The sequence below is a fragment of the Budorcas taxicolor genome, chromosome 1 (genome assembly GCF_023091745.1).
Source record: "Budorcas taxicolor isolate Tak-1 chromosome 1, Takin1.1, whole genome shotgun sequence".
Taxonomy (NCBI): Eukaryota; Metazoa; Chordata; class Mammalia; order Artiodactyla; family Bovidae; genus Budorcas; species Budorcas taxicolor.
The window spans coordinates 139568235-139586554 of NC_068910.1; the positions used below are offsets into that span (position 1 = coordinate 139568235).

At 39.7% G+C, this 18320-nt stretch overlaps 1 protein-coding gene across 2 annotated transcripts in view; it reads left to right on the top strand.

The window, feature by feature from the left end:
• The window catches only part of FGF12 (fibroblast growth factor 12), a 411991-nt gene that overhangs the window by 171635 nt on the left and 222036 nt on the right, over window positions 1-18320 (top strand). For both annotated transcript variants that reach the window (XM_052640903.1, XM_052640895.1), the window contains exon 2: window positions 2645-2755. In XM_052640903.1, the coding sequence (XP_052496863.1) occupies window positions 2645-2755 (111 nt within the window). The remainder of the gene's footprint in view (window positions 1-2644; window positions 2756-18320) is intronic.

Consider the following 18320-nt stretch of genomic DNA (forward strand, 5'->3'; position numbering starts at 1 on the left):
AGATAGGAGAATAGCCTCAGATACTAAGTGACTTGCTCAAGACCCCACAGCAATTGTGGTTCAAAGTTGAGTCTCCTGAGTGCAAATCTAGAGTTGAATGTACTGCAGTAGCATTTACCTGTCAACCAGTTAGCCTTGTGGCAGAAGCTCAGACATTCTTATTTCCTCTGATTATAGAAGTGACCCACACTTAATAATAGCCAAGTCTTCCTGGGGGAAGTGATCTGGAACTGAGCCTGAGAATGTTGATAAGGGTTTGTTAGATGGTAGGGGTCAAATATATATATTTGCATTGAGGTTAGCTAGCTATCAATGTGTGCTCTCCTACATATCCCTTGTTGGTGGGGGGGGGGCGGCATAGAGACAGCACATTCAGAATGAATCTGTGGTTTGATTTCTGGCACTCTTTAGAGAAGAAGATTCTCAAGTCAAAGAGACTTTAAGTCATAGTTGCTCAACATCAATAGAGAATCATAGAAAGGACCTAGATATCACTTACTTTAATTTCCAGATTTTATTGGTGAGGAAATTAAGCCATAAAAATTATTATTTTTTAATTAAATTTATTTTTAATTGAAGGACAATTGCTTTACAGTATTGTGTTGGTTTCTGCCAAACATCCACATAAATCAGCCATTGGTATACCTATGTCCCCCACCCTCTTGAATATCCCTGCGACCTTCTTCCCCATCCCACTGCTCTAGGTTGTTACAAAGCCCCAGTCTGAGTAATGCCTACACATTTAAAATATACTGAATTTGTTTAACCCACAGTGTTAATTCATAGTTATCAATCAGAATGCCTAATTTCCAGTTTAGTTCTCTTTAATACCCTGCTTCATAATTACCAGTTTTTTTTGCAGGGGGCATCTTTTCTACTTTTAGGACTGCTTTGGAGAAGATATGTTTATACAGGTGTCGCCTCGCATTCCCAAGTATGTGTGACCTAGTTGTAGGTGTAAAAGACATGATGGTCGTAGGGAGCAGGTCCATTCCCAAAGAGTTTGTTGCACTGAATCCTTAACTGGAACTCTTATTTAGATTCAACCATCAATAAATGTGTTTAGTTTAACACACAGTACTTAGCATATTGCCTGCCCCCCCCCCCACCCAAAAGAGATTCTGAATTATTATTGGTTTAATAAGTTGGTGAAGGAACTGACTCTTAGTTGAAATTCCTTGATTGCTCTTTTGAAGATAATGCATAACTACATCACCAGTCATATGATTCCCATCCTTACCTCATTTTTTTGTCAGCAGAAGCAGCATTTTTTTTTACTACTAATTTTAATGGAATAATTAGGACAGTAAATATGGTGCATGTTTGTGTGTGCATGTGCTGAGTCGCTCATTCCTGTCCAATTCTTTGCTACCCCATGGACTGTAGCCTTCCAGGCTCCTCTGTCCATGGGATTTTCCAGGCAAGAATACTGGAGCAGGTTGCCATTTCCTTTGCAGGGCATCTTCCTGACCCAGGGGTCAAACCCGCATCTCCCGCATTGGCAGATGGCTTCTTTACCACGGAGCCACCTGGAAGGCCCCTATAAGTGTGCTGGGGTAGTCTAATTTTTACCAAACATTAAAGTAGAGACAAAGATGGTAGTGACATTGTAGAAAATAGATTGTTGCTGCAGTTAATACCACAGTGAGAAAGCTTTAAATATTTATGGTTAGCAGCTATACAAAAATTCAAATGTATTATACAAAGAGCAGTTTGATGGTATTAGTGTGTAGGGAATTTTAAAAGCCGAAAACCACATCTAGTTTGAAATATTTACAGAAATATATATGGCTTGATTTTTATTTATTTATTTTTTGTACTGGAAAAATGACTTACTTGGTATTGGGTCTTACTCTGGTGATGTATTTACTGAAGGTGAAATCTGTTTCCACATACTTTCCAGTGACATCTCATGGCCATGGAGGGTTTAACTTTATTCTATGGATCTCATCCAAGACTGAATTTGATTAGAGTTTTAAAACCAGGGGTTTCTGATAGATAGTTATCATTCAGCAGAAATAGAAGTCTTCCAGGACCTGATTATGACTGCTGAAAGCTTAGGCATTACACTGGCAGTTTGGTCTGAGCAGTGTTCTGGAATGGGACCACAAGCTTGGTGGTATATTGAAGCCAGACACTAGATGCACAAGGGAGAAGAATAACCTATTTTTTTAGCACACCTCTGTATTTTCCTAATCATAATTAGCTTTTATTCATTTAGGCTTCCTTTGTGGCTCAGCTGGTAAAAGAATCCACCTGCAATGTGGGAGACCTGGGTTCGATCCCTGGGTTGTGAAGATCCCCCGGAGAAGGGAAAAGCTACCCACTCCCATATTCTGGCCTAGAGAATTCCATGGACTGTATATAGACTATGGGGTCACAAAGAGTCAGACACAACTGACTTTCACTTTCAGTTTTATCCATTTATATTTGGTTTACTGTTGCAGAATGTTATGGATCTGCCTTTAGAGAGAGAAAAAAAGTAAAGCTATGTTACCAAAACCCCTCTTTTCCAAATAGTTACTTCAGTATTTAAATCATTGGCATTTATGCATTGACTTATGGGATGTTTTTGATAATTTGCAAGTGTGCATTTTTACAAACCAAATAAAAACTTGAATAATCATTTCATTTTGTTTTGCAGAACCCCAGCTGAAAGGAATTGTGACAAGGTTATTCAGTCAGCAGGGATATTTCCTGCAGATGCACCCAGATGGTACCATCGATGGGACCAAGGACGAAAACAGTGACTACAGTAAGGAACATTAGCTTCGTGTAATCCAATTACAATCAGATGTATGGCTTAGTGTCTCTTAGACTTAAAGCACAGCCAGGCTGCCTTTGGAACTGTTCAACTACTAGTAAGCTAGTTGTCTTTTCCTTTCTCTTTTTTGGTATGATTCTTATAGCAAAGAGACAGTAATGGATAGAGCTTATGTATTCAATAAGAAGGTCAGAGGCTTGAAGAAGTTCTGACTGCTCAGTGGACAAGAATTTCCTCTCATTCCATTGTTTGTAGTCAGGATGATGTTAAGTATTAATGGAAACAAGGCTACCTTCCAGCGCAAGGTAGTGTTTTAATCCTAGAACCAAATAGTAAGAATACTATAATAAGTCTTTAGACAAGGCTGTGGTCCTAGTGTGATTAGATTGACTAGTTTTCTGTGAGTATAGTTTCAGTGTGTCTGCCCTCTGATGCCCTCTTGCAACACCTACCATCTTACTTGGGTTTCTCTTACCTTGGGCGTGGGGTATCTCTTCACGGCTGCTCCAGCAAAGCGCAGCTGCTGCTCCTTACCTTGGATGAAGGGTATTTCCTCACTGCCGCCCTTCAGAAAACTAGTCAATCTAATCACACTGGGACCACAGCCTTGTCTAACTCAATGAAACTAAGCCATGCCCGCGGGGCAACCCAAGATGGGCGGGTCATGGTGGAGAGGTCTGACAGAATGTAGTCCACTGGAGAAGGGAATGGCAAACCACTTCAGTATTCTTGCCTTGAGAACCCCATGAACAGTATGAAAAGGCAAAATGATAGGATACTGAAAGGGGAACTCCCCGGGTCAGTAGGTGCCCAACACGCTACTGGAGATCAGTGGAGAAATAACTCCAGAAAGAATGAAGGGATGGAGCCAAAGCAAAAACAATATCCAGCTGTGGATGAGACTGGTGATAGAAGCACGGTCCAATGCTGTAAAGAGCAATATTGCATAGGAACCTAGAATGTCAGGTCCATGAATCAAGGCAAATTGGAAGTGGTCAAACAGGAGATGGCAAGAGTGAACGTCGACATTCTAGGAATCAGCGAACTAAAATGGACTGGAATGGGTGAACTTAACTCAGATGACCATTATATCTACTACTGTGGGCAGGAATCCCTCAGAAGAAATGGAGTAGCCATCATGGTCAACAAAAGAGTCCGAAATGCAGTACTTGGATGCAATCTCAAAAACGACAGAATGATCTCTGTTTGTTTCCAAGGCAAACCATTCAATATCACAGTTATCCAAGTCTATGCCCCAACCAGTAATGCTGAAGAAGCTGAAGTTGAAAGGTTTTATGAAGACCTACAAGACCTTGTTGAACTAAACCCAAAAAAGATGTCCTTTTCATTATAGGGGACTGGAATGCAAAAGTAGGGAGTCAAGAAACACCTGGAGTAACAGGCAAATTTGGCCTTGGAATGTGGAATGAAGCAGGGCAAAGACTAATAGAGTTTTGCCAAGAAAATGCACTGGTCATAGCAAACACCCTCTTCCAACAACACAAGAGAAGACTCCACACATGCACATCACCAGATGGTCAACACCTAAATCAGATTGATTATATTCTTTGCAGCCAAAGATGGAGATGCTCTATACAGTCAGCAAAAACAAGACCAGGAGCTGACTGTGGCTCAGATCATGAACTCCTTATTACCAAATTCAGATTTAAATTGAAGAAAGTAGGGAAAACCGCTAGACCATTCAGGTATGACCTAAATCAAATCCCTTATGATTATACAGTGGAAGTGAGAAATAGATTTAAGGGATTAGATCTGATAGACAGAGTGCCTGATGAACTATGGAGTGAGGTTCCTGACATTGTACAGGAGACAGGGATCAAGACCATCCCCATGGAAAAGAAATGCAAACAAGCAAAATGGCTGTCTGGGGAGGCCTTACAAATAGCTGTGAAAAGAAGAGAGGCGAAAAACAAAGGAGAAAAGGAAAGATATAAGCATCTGAATGCAGAATTCCAAAGAATAGCAAGAAAAGATAAGAAAGCCTTCTACAGCGATCAATCCAAAGAAATAGAGGAAAGGAACAGAATGGGAAAGACTAGAGATCTCCTCAAGAAAATTAGGAATACCAAGGGAACATTTCATGCAAAGACGGGCTCGATAAAGGAAGAAATGGTAGGGACCTAACAGAAGCAGAAGATATTAAGAAGAGGTGGCAAGAATACACAGAAGAACTGTACAAAAAAGATCTTCATGACCTGGATAATCATGATGGTGTGATCATTCATCTAGAGCCAGACATCCTGGAATGTGAAGTCAAGTGAGCCTTAGAAAGCATCACTACAAACAAAGCTAGTAGAGGTGATGGAATTCCAGTGGAGCTATTTCAAATCCTGAAAGATGATGCTGTGAAAGTGCTGCACTCAATATGCCAGTAAATTTGGAAAACTCAGCAGTGGCCACAGGACTGGAAAAGGTCAGTTTTCATTCCAATCCCAAAGAAAGGCAATGCCAAAGAAAGCTCAAACTACTGCCCAGTTGTACTCATCTCACATGCTAGTAAAGTAATACTCAAAATTCTCCAAGCCAGGCTTCAGTAGTACATGAACCGTGAACTTCCTGATGTTCAAGCTGGTTTTAGAAAAGGCAGAGGAACCAGAGATCAAATTGCCAACATCCGCTGAACCATGGAAAAAGCAAGAGAGTTGCAGAAAAACATCTATTTCTGCTTCAATGACTATGCCAAAGCCTTTGTCTGTGTGGGTCTCAAGAAACTTTGGAAAATTCTTCAAGAGATGGGAATACCAGACCAGCTGACCTGCCTCTTGAGAAATCTGTATGCAGGTCAGAAAGCAACAGTTAGAACTGGACATGGAACAACAGACTGGTTCCAAATAGGAAAAGGAGTACATCAGACTTTATTTTTTTGGGCTCCAAAATCACTGCAGATGGTGACTGCAGCCATGAAATCAAAAGACGCTTACTCCTTGGAAGAAAGGTTATGACCACCCTAGATAGTATATTCAGAAGCAGAGATATTACTTTGCCGACTAAGGTCCGTCTAGTCAAGGCTACGGTTTTTCCTTTGGTCATGTATGGATGTGAGAGTTGGACTGTGAAGAAGGCAGAACACCGAAGAACTGATGCTTTTGAACTGTGGTGTTAGAGAAGACTCTTGAGAGTCTCTTGGACTGCAAGGAGATCCAACCAGTCCATTCTGAAGGAGATCAGCCCTGGGATTTCTTTGGAAGGAATGATGCTAAAGCTGAAGCTCCAGTACTTTGGCCACGTCATGGGAAGAGTTGACTCATTGGAAAAGACTGTGATGCTGGGAGAGATTGGGGGCAGGAGGAGAAGGGGACGACAGAGGATGAGATGGCTGGATGGCATCACACTCGATGGACGTGAGTCTGACTGAACTCCGGGAGATGGTAATGAACTGGGAGGCCTGGCGTGATGTGAGTCATGGGGTCGCAAAAAGTCGGACACAACTGAATGACTGAACTGACCTGAAGGCTGTATATTGTCACCCTGCTTATTTAACTTATATGCAGAGTACATCATGAGAAACGCTGGACTGGAAGAAACTCAAGCTGGAATCAAGATTGCCGGGAGAAATATCAATAAGCTCAGATAGGCAGATGGTACCACCCTTATGGCAGAAAATGAAGAGGAACTAAAAAGCCTCTTGATGAAAGTGAAAGAGGAGAGTGAAAAAGTTGGCTTAAAGCTCAACATTCAGAAAACGAAGATCAAAGCATCCGGTCCCATCACTTCATGGGAAATAGATGTGGAAACAGTGGAAACAGTGTCAGACTTCATTTTTGGGGGCTCCAAAATCCCTGCAGATGGTGACTGCAGCCATGCAATTAAAAGACGCTTACTCCTTGGAAGAAAAGTTATGACCAACCTAGATAGCATATTCAAAAGCAGAGACATTACTTTGCCGACTAAAGTCTGTCTAGTCAAGGCTATGGTTTTTCCTGTGGTCATGTATACATGTGAGAGTTGGACTGTGAAGAAGGCAGAGCACCGAAGAATTGATGCTTTTGAACTGTGGTGTTGGAGAGGACTCTTGAGAATCCCTTGCACTGCAAGGAGATCCAACCAGTCGATTCTGAAGGAGATCAGCCCTAGGATATCTTTGGAAGGAATGATGCTAAAGCTGAAGCTCCAGTACTTTGGCCACCTCATGGGAAGAGATGACTTATTGGAAAAGACTCTGATGCTGGGAGGGATTAGGGGCAAGAGGAGAAGGGAATGACAGAGGATGAGATGGCTGAATGGCATCACTGACTTGATGGACATGAGTATGAATGAACTCCAGGTGTTGGTGATGGACAGGGAGGCCTGGCGTGCTGTGATCATGGGGTCGCAAAGAGTTGGACATGACTGAGTGACTGAACTGAACTGATAGTAAGTCTTAGAACATCATTTGTGGAAGAATAAAATTACTTCCCAAAGTAAATATTGAAATATACATTTGTATATTACATGTTATTTCATCTTGACTGAGGCCAAATTTATTGATTTAAAAAGAAAACTATATTAAAATATTATATATTACAGTTTATATGATAATAAAATCATAAAATGCCAGTAGAAATGCAATTTTGTTTATAATTTTTTGAAATGATATGCGGGTATTGAAAGATTATTTATGACATCTCTGGAAGTAGTGTTTAACTAATTTAACTATACGGCTGACAAGTTTGATAATTACCAAATCATCAAGGTCTGACAGAGTGTATTTGCATTTCAGAAGCATTTTTATTATAAGCCTCAGAGTCAGGAATGAGCACTCTCATCATACCTTTCAGTTTCTGCATAATCATATATAGGTACTTGGGGAGGAAATTCCTATTTTTCTAAAAATATGTAGAACATTATATTGTTTCCCAAAGTTTGTATTCACTGCTAGATCTTTATTACTGGTCACTGGCCACACAGTAAATGCTCATTAAATCTATACCCAATTGAGCTGTCGTCTGATAAATGTGGTTCTTTTGGTCAGACTTTCTTTCACTTTCTTTGTTTCTTTCACTTGTGGTCAGATTGACATTCTATCCAACTGAATAAGGTAATCTAAAAGCTTGATATTTTATGTTGAAAGTGTTAGTTTCTCAGTCATGTCTGACTCTTTGCAACCCCATGGACTGTAGCCCACCAGGCTCCTCTGCTCATAGAATTCTCCAGGAAAGAATAATGGAGTGGATAGCCATTCCCTTTTCCAAGGCATCTTTCTAATCCAAGGATTGAAAACAGATCTCTTGCACTGTGGGTAGACTCTTTACCAGCTGAGCCACCAGGGAAAAACACCGATCTGAGGGAAATTCTATGATCCCTGCTGCTGCTGCTGCTGCTAAGTCACTTCAGTCGTGTCCAACTCTGTGCGACCCCATAGACGGCAGCCCACCAGGCTCCTCTGTCCCTGGGATTCTCCAGGCAAGAACACTGGAGTGGGTTGCCATTTCCTTTTCCAATGCATGAAAGTGAAAAGTGAAAGTGAAGTCACTCAGTCATGTCCGACTCTTAGCGACCCCATGGACTGCAACCTACCAGGCTCCTCCACCCATGGGATTCTCCAGGCAAGAGTGCTGGAGTGGGGTGCCATTGCCTTTTCCGATGATCCCTAGAGTGCGAAAATGCTCCTATCCACCCCTTCTAAATTATTCTTTGTTTACTTAATGTTACACGTTACACAATATGAATTACAATAAAGAAAAGATCATATTATAGACAATTTCAGCCCATTTTCTGCTGAGGAGTTGATTCGCTTATTGTGTTTCACATTGTTGGTTTCTATTTGTGGAAATGCATTCTTTAAATGATATAAGGTTTTCCCTGAGTCCAGATGAATAAGGATGCTTTCCTCTCCATGTATAATTTCCATTTATTGCATCTGAACTTGAATGCAAATTTAGTGAAGCTACAAGTATAGATGGAAAGCATCAAGGATGTTACTTAGTTGTGTCACCCCCTGCTGTCTCTGAGGTATCCCTTGATCTGGTTTCTTTTTCTAAAAGATGAGGTGGCTGGAGTTGAAAGCATTAATATCCTCTGTCAGCACCAGCCACCCAACTTAAAGAAAGATTGAAAAATTATAAATTTATGAAGATAGATTCAAGTAAGCCAAATAGCCATACCTAGTTTAATAGGATGCAGCTGTAACCCAGACAGCTGTCCTGTGAACGCATGACATTTATCATAGAGCAGTGGCAGACAGGTGAAAGTGTGGACTAACAGAAACACTTACTTCAACGTTTTTAGGAAAATAGTTGAAAGTGCTGTCTCTCCAAATGCTGGGTCAATGTCTAATGTAGATCTACAACCACATGTAAATGTATACATTTATGCAGAGGACATCATGAGAAACGCTGGACTGGAAGAAACACAAGCTGGAATCAAGATTGCTGGGAGAAATATCAACAACCTCAGATATGCAGATGATACCACCCTTATGGCAGAAAACAAAGAGGAACTAAAAAGCCTCTGGATGAAAGTGAAAGAGGAGAGTGAAAAAGCTGGCTTAAAGCTCAGCATTCAGAAAACGAAGATCATGGCATCTGGTCCCATCACTTCATGGGAAATAGATGTGGAAACAGTGTCAGACTTTATTTTTGGGGGCTCCAAAATCCCTGCAGATGGTGACTGCAGCCATGAAATTAAAAGATGCTTACTCCTTGGAAGAAAAGTTATGACCAACCTAGATAGCATATTCAAAAGCAGAGACATTACTTTGCCGACTAAGGTCCGTCTAGTCAAGGCTATGGTTTTTCCTGTGGTCATGTATGGATGTGAGAGTTGGACTGTGAAGAAGGCAGAGCACCGAAGAATTGATGCTTTTGAACTGTGGTGTTGGAGAAGACTCTTGAGAGTGCCTTGGACTGCAAGGAGATCCAACCAGTCCATTCTGAAGGAGATCAGCCCTGGGATTTCTTTAGAAGGAATGATGCTAAAGCTGAAGCTCCAGTACTTTGGCCACCTCATGCGAAGAGTTGACTCATTGGAAAAGACTGTGATGCTGGGAGGGATTGGGGGCAGGAGGAGAAGGGGACGACAGAGGATGAGATGGCTGGATGGCATCACCGACTCAATGGACGTGAGTCTGAGTGAACTGCGGGAGTTGGTGATGGACAGGGAGGCCTGGCGTGCTGTGATTCATGGGTTCGCAAAGAGTCGGACACGACTGAGTGACTGAACTGAACCGAACTGATACACAAACAGATGTGTGTGTATATATATGTGTGTGTATTTATAGGGATAATGGCATTATGTATGACACACACACTGAGGATACTACGTTTGGTTACATACTTTTAGAAACTAAGTTCACAAATTTAAAATATCTTATATTTTATTAAAATAAACTACTGTTTACATTTATTAACAGGTTGGTATTAAAAGGAGCTTAAATATACAAAATAATAAAACTTTATAATAAATTCATTTGGATACCCAACCCTTGGCCTAACATTTAGGTAAAACATCATTACATCTGAAGCCCCAGTATGCTCTTTCGAAATGGTGGAGTCCTGCTTTTCCCCTTCAGTACCAGTATAACAACTATCCTGAATTTGACTTTTTTTTAAAATTTCCATTCAGGTTTACAAGTACATTTTTCATATATACATGATGCATATATTTTATATATCATTTTTGACATTGTTTTGCATGTTTTTAAACTTTTTTAAGAGGAACATTACCGTATATAATTTTATGTATTTTTCCCCCGATATCATGGTCATCCAATGATATATAGTGATATATTTACTTTATATTATTCATTTTCATATTTGTAAAGTATCCCATTGCATGAACATACCAAAATACATTTATCCATTCTCTTTTTGATGGATAATAAGCATTTATATTTTAAGGCAGTTACAAACAGTGCTGCTAAAATATATCTTGTAGATGTTGAAGAAGCCTCCCTGGCCATCCTTAATAACATTAAACATTTCACCTTGACCTTTCTGTTCTGCTACCCCAGTTTTTTCTTCTATTTATAGCTCCTATGATGACCTAAAATGTATATTGTTGCTGTTTATTTTTTATCTCTTTCCCCAGAGAATATAATTTTCCTGACTGAAGAGATTTTGTTTTGATCTACAATCTAGAATGATCATTAATAGATAGTAAGCATTCAACAAAAGATGAAACAAATGAATTCATTTGTCCTTATGCATATGTGTAAAAGTTTCTGTAGATCATTGTCTATCCACCTAAGTATTTTTTAATATTTCCTTTTGAAATAATATTAGACTTTAGAGAAATTACAGAATAACATAGGAAATTCCAGTGTACACTTCACCTAGCTTCCCCTAATGGGCACCACTTTATGTAACAACACTACAATGATCAAATCCAGGAAATTAACTTTGGTAAGTACTGTTAATTGAGCTATAGACTTTATTCCGATTTTGCCAGTTTTTCGACTAATGTACTTTTTTCTGATACCACCCCCCCCCACACATATTTTAATTAAAATTTTCCAGTGAAAACAAGTTACTTTTATTTTTACCTTTTCTGAGTGTGGATTGATGCAAAAATATCAGAGAATGCTTTAAATTGTAGTCATGCTTTTTAATAGAAAATTATAAACCTCTAAGCTGTTAAAATGCATTTTCTTTCTGTACTTTGTGTGGGCAGGAGTAAAAGCATTTGATTGTTTGAAAAAAAATCTTGTTACTACGAGCATCTGTCAGAAGTGTGATGTTTGGTTCAGTAGACATCATTGGGTCCAGCCAACTTTACCATAGCATCTTGGATTGAATTAATAGGACACCTGATCTTTTGTTCATGAAGAAAAGACTAATTACATGTAATTGAGTACAAAGCCAAATGGGTTTGTCAGCAGCAACAGATAAAAATCTCTGCAAATGTAATGATAATAAAAGATGCGGAACAGTGTTGAAACACTGGCACACAAAAAAGACAATTGCAGTTGGGAGAGTATTAATAGGAATATTTTACATAAAATTAGAAAGGTAATTATTCTGCTCACTGGTTACCATAGAAGAAGATACATTTGAAGAGGTCAAACATGCTGGGGTGAAAACAATTAAAATATTATAACCAAATGCATTGTTCCCTTTGTTCTCTGAACAAAAATATTCAGGGCCGCTTGACTATGGCATGAGCTGCCTGATAAATGAGTACAATGGTGAAACTGGAGATAGTCAAGCAGATGCTGTACTAGTACTTGTAGAGGATTTATGGGGGAAAAAAAAGAAGCTCCTTTGGTGTGGGAGGTGAAGAACATGATGATGGTTGCGACGGTCTCAGAACTCACTGACTTTTAAGGTCTCCTTCAGTCTTAAGATTCGTTTAAAAATTATTTTGAATAGATAAATATATGATAAAAAATTATAAAGGCACATAAAAGGGTATACAGTTGAAAAAGAGTAAAACAGTGCTTAACAACCATGAGCTGGATTGGTACTACCAGCAGGCCTTGGTGTGCTTCTTTTGAATATAAACAGTTTCATAGGACACCAGATCAGAAAAGGCCATTGTGACAGTGATGGATCAGGATGAAAATGAGACCACTCTGTAATTACATCTGAATGTAGACAAAAACAAGAAAGATGTCCAAACTACAAAATGATCAAGTATTGCTTTACCCTGGTTTATATAGGTGGCTACAGCTTTATTGCCAGGAACTGAAGTTACTACATTCTTATTGCCATCCAGATAAGAATTATTAAGATGTCCAATTATAGAATTATACCTGCATCCATAGAGCATTCAAACCAGAATAAATCTGCTGTCTTTTTTTTCTCCTTAAAAATCACTTGAGACCAAATCTGAAAGTCCTTGCTTACAATGTACTAACTAAAACACCTCAGTCCTGCCATGGTGTGTATTTTTCTTCTTTCAGTTCAGTTCAGTCGCTCATTCGTGTCCGACTCTTTGCGACCCCATGAATCGCATCACTCCAGGCCTCCCTGTCCATCACCAACTCCTGGAGTTCACCCAAACCCACGTCCATTGAGTCGGTGATGCCATCCAGACATCTCATCCTCTGTTGTCCCCTTCTCCTCCTGCCCCCAATCCCTCCCAGCATCAGAGTCTTTTCCAGTGAGTCAACTCTTCCCATGAGGTGGCCAAAGTACTGGAGTTTCAGCTTTAGCATCATTCCTTCCAAAGAAATCCCAGGGCTGATCTCCTTCAGAATGGACTGGTTGGATCTCCTTGCAGTCCAAGGCACTCTCAAGAGTCTTCTCCAACACCACAAAAGCATCAATTCTTCGGTGCTCTGCCTTCTTCACAGTCCAACTCTCACATCCATACATGACCACTGGAAAAACCATAGCCTTGACTAGACGGACCTTAGTTGGCAAAGTAATGTCTCTGCTTTTGAATATGCTATCTAGGTTGGTCATAACTTTTCTTCCAAGGAGTAAGCGTCTTTTAATTTCACCATCTGCAGTGATTTTGGAGCCCCCAAAATTAAAGTCTGACACTGTTTCCACTGTTTCCCCATCTATTTCCCATGAAGTGATGGGACCGGATGCTATGATCTTCGTTTTCTGAATGTTGAGCTTTAAGCCAACTTTTTCACTCTCCTCTTTCACTTTCATCAAGAGGCTCTTTAGTTCCTCTTCGTTTTCTGCCATAAGGGTGGTGTCGTCTGCTTATCTGCAGTTATTGATATTTCTCCCGGCAATCTTCATTCCAGCTTGTGTTTCTTCCAGTCCAGCGTTTCTCATGATGTACTCTGCATATAAGTTAAATAAGCAGGGTGACAATATACAGCCTTGACGTACTCCTTTTCCTATTTGGAACCAGTCTGTTGTTCCATGTCCAGTTCTAACTGTTGCTTCCTGACCTGCATACAGATTTCTCAAGAGGCTGGTCAGGTCTTCTGGTATTCCCATCTCTTTCAGAATTTTCCACAGTTTTTTGTGATCCACACAGTCAAAGGCTTTGGCATAGTCAATAAAGCAGAAATAGATGTTTTTCTGGAACTCTCTTGCTTTTTCCATGGTCCAGCGGATGTTGGCAATTTGATCTCTGGTTCCTCTGCCTTTTCGAAAACCAGCTTGAACATCAGGAATTTTTCGGTTCACGTATTGCTGAAGCCTGGCTTGGAGAATTTTGAGCATTGCTTTTCTTCTTTACTGAGGGTCAATAAACCCAACTTTGTTCAACCACAGATGTGTGGATGTATTTCTTTGGCTAGAACGCATTAACACAGTCAAAAGAGACTTTCTGTGCTTCTCCTCTCTGCCACTTGGCCACATTTCTTGGTATTCTTTCAGATGGTCTGTGCATTACAGACATACACAATATTATACATATATATGTATTAATATATCTATTTCTGTCCATTATCTACCAGCGCTTCCCTGGTAGCTCAATCGGTAAAGAATCTTCCTGCAGAGCCGGAGACCCGGATTTGATGCCTGGGTGGGGAAGAGCCTCTGGCGAAGGAAATGGCAACCAAGTCTAGTATTCTTGCCTGGAAAATCCTAGGGACAGAGGAGCCTTGTGGACTACAGTTCATGGGATCGCAAGAGTTGGACACGACTGAGTGACTAAACCACTACCATCATCTTGTTGAGTACTTTTTCTTAACTTAAAATGTTGTAGCTATAAGACTTTTTCCATATTAGGACATATTTAAATAGGATACTTTTTATTTAACCTAGTTTCCTCTTGAAGTATAGTTTAGTTCTTTCTAATTTTGGTAATGTAAACTGTGCTACAAACAATATCCATGTACATATCCATGTACATCTGTATGTGTGCAAGTATATTTGGATAGATACTTAAAAGAGATATTGTTTGGTAAAGGTTTTGTGCTTTTTATATCTTTGAAAAATACCTATTTATTCTCCATCATACAAATTTACACTGAGGGTGGCTGTTGCCTTATTAGTCAACACAGTGTGTTATCAAACTTTTGTTTTTTTGTTATCTAAAATCATAAACTTTGTTTTCTTATTATATGTTAGGTTGAACACTTGTTCATATTTTCTACGAGCCATCTGCAGTTCTTTTTCTATGAAATGTTTGTTTACATTTATTTATATTAAATGTCTATTTTATCATTTGCAGGAAATCTATATTTTAAAAATCAGCTCATTGTTATGTGAATTGTAAACACCTTCACTCATTTTGTTGTCTCTAAATTTTTTGACATGCTTTATTTTACTTTATTTTAAATATGCATTTATGCCCTCAATTTTTTCTGTTTAGAAAGCTTTCATTCATTCCAAGATTATTTAAAAAAAAAGAAAAAACCCTCCCATGTTTTAGTAAGGAATTGTTTGATTTTTATACTTTATGTTTAATTTATCTATAATTTTATTTCTTAATTTTTGATTCTAGGCCTCTAATATTTTGTGTTCCTAGCTACTAGTTACAAGTACAGTTTCTTTAGATTTGATGACTGTATTAAGTTTTCTATGATTTCAGCAAAAAAAGTATATTTCCAAAAGGCCTGTATCTGAGTTTTATGAATCCAATTGGAAATTTAAAAATTTACTCATCCAGCTATGTTTTCTATACAATACTAAACATATGATGTTTTGATACCACCAGTCATAAGCATATAGACACAGCCAAACCCAACAGAAGCTCTGTATTGCTAAACGATGAACAAAAACATGATCCAAATTGTTAGCTGAGGAAAATCATTAAGGACATAAGGGATCCTGCAAATAATTGTAAAGATGTTCTGTTTTCTTAACAAGGGACCTTTCTGGACATCGACATCACTTTCACCTACTCAAACATATACATTATAGTAGTCATGGGCGATCAAAAGCTGTGCCATATCCATTTAGGGGGATATTATTTTCTTCTAGTGTCGTCTATACTTTAAGAATATATCACAATTTGTATGTGTGAAATCACACCTACAAGTCGGATGAAAAGCAAAAGAAGTGCGTGTGTTATCCCGTTGATTTTCTTTAAGCAAGGTTATTTATATAATTCTGAGCAACACTTTGGTACATGTAATGTTGTTACTCTTATAGTGGCATGCCTTTTCAAGAGAAAAATTAATATTCAGTCTTCGCTTATGAATGCAGTTACCTCACTTGATTTTTTTTTAAATAAAGAAAAAATATTGCATTTTGGCTTTCATAGCTAGAAGAAAAGTGATGGATGTTTGTTAGAAATTTGTTTTTGTTGAATGTGTTTCAGTTTTAAAGACTGCTCCTTCAAATAATATTTGCGGAAAGCTTGAACAAGAACCAATTATTTCCTCCAATAGTTTACCCATTCACATGTGTTCATACGGAAATAACTCCTCAGCCTTTTTTTTTTTTAACCTTGGCATTGTACCATTTTATGTATTTCCTTTTGACCCTGAGACTTTTACCCTCTGGTCAGTAAAGTAAAACATGAGCCATTTGAGATTATCCTTTTCCTAGCTGCTCTGTGACTATATGTGGCATATTTATATATATAGACAGTATATATAGTGGTTAAAGAATCTTACGGGAGCTATGTCACCAAGTGTATTCCTAGAAGAACTAAGGACTTATATTATCTTTAGTCTTCTCCTAGCACTGTGAGGTGAATGGTGTGTTGGTCTTCAGCAAGTCACATAAACTATCTGGGATTTATGCAATCTCTGATTTTACAAAATGAGAGGAAGAGAGAATCTGTAAGCTTTTTATAGTCTTTCCTTTAATTCTCATATAGAAGTAAATGTGTGCTCAGAAAATCTGATCGACAGATTCCACTTCCATAAATACCATTTGTTCTTAAAGGTATGTTACTGGCAGGAAATCTTCAGTTTGCAAATTCCTATGTGATATTCTCAAGGTGTATATAAAGATCTGGGGAGTTATACACATAAATGATAGAGCCAGAACTGAATCCAGGCTGACTTGAGATTCTATGCCTTAGAGTTAGTTATTTAACCTAAATCTTAATCCCCTCATTTGTTTGGGCTTCCCTGGTGGCTCAGAAGGTAAAGAATCCGTCTGCAGTGTGGGAGACCTGGGTTCAATCCCTGGGTTGGGAAGATCCCTTGGAAAAGGGAATGCCTTCCCACTCCAGTGTTCTGGCCTGGCAAATTCCATGGATTGAGGAGCCTGGAAGCCTATAGTGCATGTTGTCGCAAGTGGGGATAATAATAGTACATAGATCATAGAATTGTTGTATAGATTAAATGGGTGATTCATGAAAAGTGCCTAAAATAACACCAAAAGCCTGGTTAACTGTTGTCCATTGTTGTTGTTATTATTCTCCCCAGTAGGGGTCAGAGTCCTTGTTTGCCAGGAGCCTACAGACAGGGACCATTTTAACAGTAGAGTTCTTAATGGGGAAGGCAATGGCAACCCACTCCAGTACCCTTGCCTGGAAAATCTCATGGACGGAGGAGCCTGGTAGACTGCAGTCCATGGGATCGCAGAGAGTCAGACATGACTGAGCGACTTCACTTTCACTTTTCACTTTCATGCATTGGAGAAGGAAATGGCAACCCACTCCAGTGTTCTTGCCTGGAGAATCCCAGGGACAGGGGAGCCTAGTGGGCTGCCATCTATGGGGTTGCACAGAGTTGGACACGACTGAAGTGACTTAGCAGCAGCAGCAGCAGAGTTCTTAACAGTGGTAGCTGTTGTGATGTGAAAGAACTCAGTGCTTAAGCTGAAGGGTCTGGAAAGGACTCTAAATCAGTTGTTCCTAAAGTGTGCACTCCCTGGACCTCCAGCACCAGCATCATCTGGAAACTTGTTTGTTGTTGTTGTTCGGTTGCTCAGTTGCGTCCAACTCTGCGACCCCTTGGACTGCAGCACTCTAGGCTTCCCTGTCCTTTGCCATCTCCCGGAGCTTGCTCAAACTCATGTCCATTGAGTCGGTGATGCCATCCAACCATCTCATCCTCTGTCGTCCCCTTCTCCTCCTGCCTGCAATCTTTCCCAGCATCAGGGTCTTTTCTAAATGAGTCAGCTCTTCGCATCAGGTGGCCAAAGTATTGGAGCTTCAGCTTCCGCGTTAGTCCTTCCAATGAATATTCAGGATTGATTTTCTTGAGACTCATGGTGCTAAGTCACTTCAGTCATGTCTGGCAGTTTGTGACTCACGGTAGACATTGTGAATCAGAACCTCAGTGGTGGGGCTCAGCAGTGTGTTTTGACAAACCTTCCAGATGATTCTGATGCACTGCAGGAGGTATGAATGGGCACTCTCCTCTGCATCCTGGATGTGAAGTGCTCACATTTGCTAATAAGGCAGTCTCTGTCTTGGAACTGTCAACCCTAGTTCTGTGGGAACCTAATTCCTAATGTAGTAGGGAAAGCACGGCTCTGCAGGTAGATGGAAAAGCATACTGAAATTCAGACTTTCTAGAATCTCAAATGTGTGGAATCTGTTTCATTTTTATTATATTTCCTGGAGAGTCAGAGCTCAGTTCTAGACAGGTTATGTGATCAAACTTAGGTTGGGGAGTAATTTTAAAAATTCACGTACAGTAATATTTGGTTGCTCAGTTGTGTCCAACTCTTCTGTGACCCAAATGAGTGTAGTCTTCCAGCCTCCTGTGTCCATGGGATTTCCCAGGCAAGAATATTGGAATGGGTTGCCATTTCCTTCTCCAGGGAATCTTCCTGACCCAGGGATCAAACCTGGTCTC